Raw genomic sequence first — 8,985 nt, forward strand, 5'->3', positions numbered from 1 at the left:
GGAACTGAGGTAAATCTAGTATACCCCAACAGTTTATTTTTAATTCTGCACTTACAACTGGGAAGACTGTGAAAGATCCTTTCTTTCTTTAGAGTAGGAATTTGAACAATCTGTATGGAAACAGAATTAAGCTAAACATCATCACAGTTGGGTAAGTAAAAACAATAATCATGATTCACTTTTTCAGCAGATATCTCTTGCTTCCAACTGAATGACTCCTCCTATGACAGCTTGGAGAATGAGCTGAATGAGGATGTTGATGCCCCGTGTAGTGACTTGGTAAAGAAACTTGGTCAGGGTAGCAGAAGCATGGACTCCGTGTTAACCCTCAGTGACTACGACCTCGACCAGCCTGAGGTAGAAGGTCTTTTAACCCTGAGCGACTTTGACTTAGACCATTCTAAAGATGAAGACATTCAAATGGAGCAGCCTCTTGAATCCAAGCCAGTGAATATTGCAGTGTACACAAAGGACCCCCTGCAGGATCATGCCAGGGCCCCCTCTGGCATGAGCACGCCCAGCCACCTGTCTACAACTGCAGCAGATGCTCCAAAAAGCTTGAGGCGACACCGGCGCTGCTCAGAGCCCAGCTACGACTATCTAGATTCAAAGCTTTCCTATCTCAGGGAGTTTTATCAGAAAAAGCTACGCAAGTCCAGCTGTGATGCAATTCTCTCGAAAAAAGATGAGAGACATCTGAATCAGAATCAACCCCTCCAGGAAGAGGGTAAGACATGTTATAAAAAAAGTTTAGTCATAGGCACTGATATCAAGAAAAATGCCACTAATAAAAATGTTAAGAAGAAAAGCTTGTCTGATAATGAAGGAAATCATGTAAAACTTTTTCCTAAATCCAAGCCAGTAGCTATTTCCATGGCATCTTATAGTCACATGTCCTCATGTGAACATCCCAGGAACCAGACCTTTGATACAGATACATCTGGATACTCCCCACCACACACAACAGATGCCTTCAAGAGTTCAAGGAGGCACCGGCGATGTTCAGAGCCCAACATTGATGACCAACACTGCAAACTGACCTATCTCAGGGGGATTCATTCAAAGAAACAACATAAAGCCAGCTATGAAGCCAGTCTCTTGCATGGAGAGGAAGATTATCTCAAGCGGCACAAGTCTTTGCAAATGGAGGGGCAAAAGCTTATTAATCAGAGTTTGGTCATGGGGATTGAGGTGGGCAAGACTAGTGCCACAAACCAAAACACTGATAAGGTTTTACCCCCAAGATTAAACATTTGCTCAAGGACTAGCTATTCCAGCTTGTCCTCCCCAGGCACTTCTCCATCTGGTTCATCAGTGAGCTCCCAAGACAGTGCTTTTTCTCAGATTTCTGAACACTCCGTGTTTACACCCACTGAAACTTCCTCTCCAATAGATTGCACTTTTCAGGCTCAAAGAAAACAGGAAGAGCTTTCTTCTGACTTTAGCAGTTCCAGCCTCATTTCTGGAATTCCTGGTCCCTCATCAGGGCAGGCTAGCGGCCGCCTGGCTTATACAAAAAAGGACAGTGTAGAGTGGCATTCACAAATGCATTCTGTAACTCTTCACCCCAGCACATGGTTGAGAAATGGAGTAGCCAGTTTGAAAAACTGGTCCCTCAAAAAGAAGGCAAGGGCACCCAGACCAGAGGAAAATAAAATAGGTTCTCTAAAAGGACACACGGAGCCTCCTCCACATGCTTCTGGTGTTCCAGAAGCCAACGCACTACATGAGAGACAGAAAGACATGCCCCGAAGGGCGGCTGAAGGACTTGGAGCTGTGCAAACAGCCCGCTGGTATAGTTCTTACCCCAGCCAGGACTCAGAGAAACACTGTAGCTCTCCAGTCAGCCTAGTGGAAGACAGACTCGGGCTTTGTATGAAGTCACCCGAGGAAGGAGAGATTAGTGGGCAGTGTTCTCCTGGTACTCTGCCTCACGGAAGATCCTCACCCAGCTCTTTGACTGTGGATCATGTGTGCAGCCCAGACTCAGGGCCTACAGTGGTTTGTGATGTTGAGGACAGACATTTGACCAAAGACATTTAACCACAATAAGAATCTGATGTCTGCAAGAACAGAAACTGGGCTAATCATGATATAAAGATAATAATTATTATGACCTCTTTGTGTAAAATACCTGGGATGGGTAGCATAAGGATAATCATTGCTAATACTTAGGACAACAAAAGAATTATCTTTATTGAGACTATTTGGCAAAAAGTTTAGACTAAAAAATTTTGTCACCTAAGTCTTTGGGAGGCTTTTCCTTATTAGAGCATGGTTTGATCCTGTCATGCGTTTTAAGAGCTACGAGCAGAGGGCTAGAGAAAGCATTTTCTATAGAGGAAACATGTCATGTATGATGAAATTAGTAACCTGAGAAAGCCAGGATGTCAAAAGTGAAGAATAGGAACTGTAGAGAGAGAGGGAAGGGTGCAGAGAAACCATCCACATTCCATGGAATGTGTTTAATAAGTAAGCAAGAAAAATGCCACTAATCAAAGCTACAGAAGGAAAACATGTTCAATAATAAAGGAAATTATTTGAAACTTCTTCCCAAATCTGAACCAGTGGCCATTTCTGTGACACCTTATAGTCAGTCACATGCCCTCACAACATCATTTCAGGTATTAGCTCATTGATGCAGCTAGAGAGGAAGAAAACTAGTGATTCAAAAGCCATGAATACCATGATATAACACTTTTTTTTTGTTTCGTTTTTTTGGTTGTGTTGGTTGTGTTTTTCCATTAGTGTTTCATTGCACCACAGAGGTTCCAGGACACAGAACTATGAGGAGAAAGAAGGAGATGGTTGCTCATTTCAGTGTCCTTGCAAGGTGCCTGAGCTAGAAACATTCTCCAGAAATGCATTTTTCCTATTATAAGGTGACCTTGTGACTGTGTTTGCTCTCTTAAGTGTGGAGGAAAAAACTGCCACAGCAGTCCTTTCTCTATTACACGATTGCTATTACCAAAATGTGATCAAAGCATGGCTCCTCTTTGCTGAAATGTTTTTCTGTTCCCTGCCTCTTAGATTAGTCAGCCAGAAAAAATTACTGGTAAATCATCCCTTTTCTGATTGTCACTTGGCAGTTGAGAACAGTTTTGAGGTTGGCAGGTTATAAAGAGTCACAGAATAGAGGAGCCATAAGACTGGCTGTCAGGCCTTCTTTCAGACAGTCATTGGCTTTGGGTTTTCTTACCTCCAGAAGTTTTTACATATTCTTTGTCCCAAATGATTCATGGTTTATACCCCATTGGTTTATTTCATATCCATGGACATTTCTCCTCTCTCTTGCCTTAAAGTTTATACCAATACCTCTCCTGGATTATTTCCATGGATTGTTTGGCCTTGCCAGCCAGTGTGAAGGGGTAGAATCAGAAATGGATGTGCATCTTCCTTCATTTTAAATACTTATAAGAAGTTGCTTAGAGCCCATTTGGTTTCTTTGGTTCAGTATCATCAGATGGACCTTCCTCCCACAAATTTGCTTATTCAAAATTATTTTTCTCAGCCACCCAGAAACTTTCATGTCAAAATGTTCTTTCACTGTTGTCCTAAAGGTTGCATTTTTCAGTTATAGAAAAAAAAATAATGTTTTCTGTAAGATAGAAGTCCTTTCAGTATTAGCTATAGGTGCTACCTACCTCTAGGGGACATGGCCCTGTTTGCCCTAAGCATTATAATTAACTTTTAGAACTCTCTCCAAAGAGCTCCTTTATGACACTGGCCATCTCAGTCACAGATGTGAAGTAGATTTTACCTTATAACTAACCACTCCTATATTTAGACTCCTAAGTGTCCATAGGCATCTTTTGTGGTATAATATATTAAGGCAACAGGGATTCCCCTCACCCTTAGGGCATACTACTGCAGAACCACAAGATGTGAATGAAGCTCTTATGGCTTGGAGTGTCTTTCCAGAAGAAATTGCTTCTCTACTTAACAAAATAATAGTTCTATCCTTTTGGCTTTTATATTGATGGATAGAAAATCATCCACTCAGTTTGAAGCATGGAAGAAAATAGATGCTGAGGTTCTTCAATAACCATTCCTACTCTCTGTGTTCCCTTAGATACTCCTGTAACATTTAATGTGAATAGTTAATATTGCTGTAAAGTATTATATTGTATGATTTGAAGACAGACTACATGTCATTTTATTATACTCTGTCAATCTATAATATATTAGACCAATGCTTTATCTAAAATGCTTTTGAGTTTGTATAATATATCTTGACAAATTTTACTACCATATGTTATGTAATAAATGTGTATTTTTGTACTTGCAGAAACTGCTGCTAAATTTTAAAGTTGTTTGGTTTTAAAGGCACTGATAATGGATATGTATGAAGTCCATTTTGTCTATTAAATAAAACACCATTCTTCAGAGCTAACAGTCCCACCAGAGCAATATTGCCCTCTGTAGACTCGTTTTAGCTAATGAGCCCAATTTCTGCTTAACATTGGAAATTTCATAAAATGTAATTAATGTTGAATTGGAACTTTGAGCTTTTAGTCATAGGCCATGGTCAGTCTCTCTAGAAAAAGAGGTTTTTTCTTTTATAGTTTTCTAATCTTACTGTTTACCAAACAAGTTATGCTTCAGACACAAAGTCTTCATTTTTCTTAGATATTATATTTACACTGCGCTCCTAGAATCATATATGTATTAAATCTATATTCTCATATCAGAGAACCATCAACTCAGTTTAATTGATTGTATGAGATTTTCTTGTCTAAATTTGAACCATTCTGACCAGAGTATCCAGTTGACTCCAGACACGTCCAGACATCCCAAGATGTTTGGATCCAGATACTACAAGACATCAGTACTTATGAAGTCGTGTAAACTTATCAAATATTCTCATTTCCCATGATTGCTGCATCTTTTCCTTCTCAAAGTTCATGGAAGTTCACTCTATGTAAGTTTAAGCACCATTTCAAGAAGATTCAAAAAAATATACTACCTTAGTCCAGAAAAAAAATGGTTTGCTCTGAGCAAAATACAAAGATGATTTTTGCTTTTAAAGAAGAGGCTTAATCTACTAAAAACATTGGATTCAATAAATTATCTCAGTATTTTTCTACTTTTCATGGCATGGCATTGAATTGAAAGGATCTAATGTATCCTTGAACTAATGGCATATTTTGTCTTTGAAAATAAGAATATTTTGTATCTTAATCCAAACTATGGTAGTAAGTGTTTAACTGATCTTTTCCTACCTGGTCATGTTTTAATGACTTGAGAGGGTCTTTGCAAATTGTTTGTTTCAATACAAAGAAAAAAATGAATAATAAAGCTGGGTAAAGTGTTAACTTATTTAATATCTAGTCTGGTTACAAGGATATCTCATAAGCTAAATTTCCTGCTGAAAGGAAGAGTACTCTTGAGTTCTGTGCTTTCTACCCCAAGTATGAGTCTACTCTGTTCCTAAGCCACCTGTGAGTATAAATCCTTCATTTGTATTATTTTAAAAAGGGGGAACTAAGTAAACTTTAGTTCTGTATAATGTCAGATATGTGGTAGAATTGGCAGAAGGCTCTGAGGTGTAATTTGGAAAATTTTGTTTCCAAGTCCCAAAGAAATATGCACAGGGTGGTAATAGATGTATATTGTTTCTTAATTTGTACAGTGTGTGTTCTCATTGTGCAATGTCAGAGGGCATGTGCATTTGTAGATAGTTCGAAGTGTTTTTCTAACCTATTTAATTTCTTAAGGCAAAGTAAATATGTTTTCAGGAGTTTGATTTTATATGACAATAGAAGATGTGGGTTTGGGAGACATTAAGATTTAAATGCTAGTTGTTTTCATTCATCTAGGTTTAATTTTTAGATAACAGTAACTTGGAATTAAATTTAGAACTTCTTACAGCCTTTTGATCTGCTATGAGGAGTGAATAAATTAGCTAAAAACCTGTACTTGTGAGGTAGGCCCATTACTCTGGGCCAGTAAAATGGATGCTGTAAAGAAATACTCTGTCTCTACCAGGTCACAGGGACTGATGGTTACTGCCTAAAATTTTCAGAAGGAAAAATGACATTTTATATCTTTGCCCCAAGAATGAGATAACTGAGAAGCAGAGAATCATCAAAATACATGAACACAGAGAAGCTTACTGCTTGAAGCTTACAGCAAATGAACAGAGGGAGATGAAAGCTGTAGATGAGCTAATTCACTGAGTCACAAAGAGTTCAAGGAAAATTAAGAAAAGGGAAAGAGTATGGCTAGGGAGAGATAGAGATGTTACAAATGATATGTATGCTAGTCATGCAGTTTAATTTTTATTGCCAGGTACTATTCTAGACCCCAGGATAAAGGTAAAAAAAGAGATTGTTCCTGTCCTCAGGGACCTTAAAGAGCTAAGGGAAAATTTGGGCTGTGTAGAAGAAGGAGAGCAGTAACATTGGGCACTCACTGTTGCCTGCATGCACTGGCAACAAGAGCATTAATAGTTTTATTTCATTTAGTGCTCACAATAGCCCTATGTTCTAGGTACATTCAGCTAGAAGCTCATTCTGACCACAGGCTCTTTTTTTTCACTTTCACCTTAAAATAGGGATGATGATAATACCTCTTCCATAATAAAGCAGATACAAGTTATGTATAAGGACCAATACAAACTTTGCTAAGTTATTGTGTCTCAGCTAGATATCTCTAAGAGAATCATTCAGTATCAGAAATAATTCAGAAACCTATGATAAATGTAAAAATAGTTGGACTGAAAGTTGGTCCAAACAAAATGGTATAGACTTGTGTCTCCCTGCTCCTTCTCTCCAAGTACATCTATATATCCTGGAAACAATGCAAAGGACAACAAAAGGAGAACCCTAAAAGATGGGTGAACTGGTTCAGAACCCTAGGACTGGAAAAAAAACACAGTAACACAGCATCTTACATCCCCTCAGGCAACAGAAGAAGGAGAGCCAGGCCCGGCCTTTTCCAACCTAGCAAATGAAGGCAGCAGAGATATGTGCATTCCTCTCCCAGATCAGAGGGAGTCCTTCTGACACCATTGGGTAAGCCAGGCACCACCAGCAAGAGGGAGAGTTGAGCCACACTAAGTGGCAAGGCCTGAGACTTTCCTCCCCCACTGGGAGATACTGGAGTGGCCAGGCAATAACAGAAAGGACTCAGTCACAACAAGCAGTTCAGCCTGGGAAGCATCTTTGCCCCAGCAGGCATAAGACTCCCCCCCATCCAACCACCCAAAGACACTAGGATGGCCAGAAGCCATGGAAGGGAGGGATTCTATACCACAAAAAGCACTCAGCCTGGGGAGTCTCAGGGCAAAGAACAAATAGGCTTCTCTGGCTGAGAACAGATCAAAGTAGCACCACAAAGGCTCTGAAAAACTATCAATGGACCTACAATGCCTGGTAGGCCAGGGCCTATGTGCTAAAGCTAAACAAGGTGACTGCCTACTAAAATAAAAGATTTAAATAGGGCCCAGAGTCTCCTAACATAACAGACAAAATGTCCGGGATACAATTTGAAATCACCTGTCATACCAAGAACCAGGAAAATCACAACTTCAATGAGAAAAGACAACTGAAACCAACATCAAGATGATTTAAAAGCAGCCATCTTGGTGCGAGAAGATGGCGGAAGAGTAAGACGCGGAGATCACCTTCCTCCTCACAGATACATCAGAAATACATCTACACGTGGAACTTCTCCTATAGAACACCCACCGAACACTGGCAGAAGACCTCATACCTCCCAAAAGGCAAGAAACTCCCCACGTACCTGGGTAGGGCAAAAGAAAAAAGAATAAACAGAGACAAAGAATAGGGACGGGACCTGCACCAGTGGGAGGGAGCCATGAAGGAGGAAAGGTTCCCACACACTAGAAGCCCCTTCGCAGGCGGAGACTGCCGGTGGTGGAGGGGGAAGCTGCGGAGCCGCGGAGGAGAGCTCAGCAACAGGGTGCGGAGGGCAAAGCAGATTGATTCCCGCACAGAGGATCGGTGCCGACCGGCACTCACCAGCCTGAGAGGCTTGTCAGCTCACCCGCCGGGGCGGGCGGGGGCAGGGAGTTGAGCCTCGGGCTTCAGTCGGATCCCAGGGAGAGGTCTGTAGTTGGCAGAGTGAAAACAGCCTGAAGGGGTTAGTGCACCACGGCTAGCCGGGAGGGAGTCCGGTTGAAGTCTGGAGCTGCCGAAGAGGCAAGAGACCTTTTCTCCCCTCTTTGCTTCCTGGTGAGCAAGGAGAGAGTTTTAAGTGCGCCACTTAAAGGAGCTCCAGAAACGGGCACGGAGCTGCCGAAGAGACAGGAGACTTTTTCTTGCCTCTTTGCTTCCTGGGGCGTGAGGAGAGGGGATTAAGGGCACCGCATAAAGGAGCTCCAGAAACGGGCGTGAGCCGCGGCTGTCGGCGTGGACACCAGAGACGGGTGTGGGATGCTAGGGTTGCTGCTGCCGCCACCAAGAGGCCTGTGTGCGAGCACAGGTCACTCTCCACACCGCCCCTCCCGGGAGCCTGTGCAGCCGGACGTACACGCAGAGGCGGGGTCAAGTCCAAAGCTGAACCCCAGGAGCTGTGCGAACAAAGAGGTGAGGGGGAGGTCTCTCCCAGCAGCCTCAGAAGCAGCGGATTAAAGCTCCACAATCAACTTGAAGTGCCCTGCATCTGTGGAAAACCTGAATAGACAGCGAAATATCCCAAGTTGAGGAGGTGGACTTTGGGAGCAAGATATACTATTATTTTCCCTTTTTTCTTTTTGTGAGTGTCTATGTGTGTGCTGCTGTGTGAGATTTTCTCTGTATAGCTTTGCTTTCACCATTTGTCCTAGGGTTAGACCGACCCGTTTTTTTTGGTTTGTTTGTTTTTAATAGAAATTTTTCTTCTTGATAATTATTTTTTATTTTAATAACTATATTTTATCCGACTTTATTTGTCTTCTTCCTTCCTTCCTTTCTTCCGTCCTTCCTCCCTTCCTTCCTTTCTTCCTCCCTTTCTTCCTCCCTTCCTTCCTCCCTTTCTTCC

At 41.6% G+C, this 8,985-nt stretch overlaps 1 protein-coding gene across 4 annotated transcripts in view; it reads left to right on the forward strand.

The window, feature by feature from the left end:
* The window catches only part of ARHGAP20 (Rho GTPase activating protein 20), a 142,111-nt gene extending 137,180 nt beyond the window's left edge, over positions 1–4,931 (forward strand). For 3 of the 4 annotated variants that reach the window (XM_024131298.3, XM_007115285.3, XM_007115287.4), the window contains one exon: positions 188–4,931. In XM_024131298.3, the coding sequence (XP_023987066.1) occupies positions 188–2,043 (1,856 nt within the window). In that variant the 3' untranslated portion in view covers positions 2,044–4,931. The remainder of the gene's footprint in view (positions 1–187) is intronic. The other variant, XM_024131299.3, reaches the window with a different exon arrangement.
* The last annotated feature ends 4,054 nt before the right edge of the window (positions 4,932–8,985 follow it).

Source organism: Physeter macrocephalus, chromosome 16 (assembly GCF_002837175.3).
Source record: "Physeter macrocephalus isolate SW-GA chromosome 16, ASM283717v5, whole genome shotgun sequence".
In the NCBI taxonomy this organism is placed as follows: Eukaryota; Metazoa; Chordata; class Mammalia; order Artiodactyla; family Physeteridae; genus Physeter; species Physeter macrocephalus.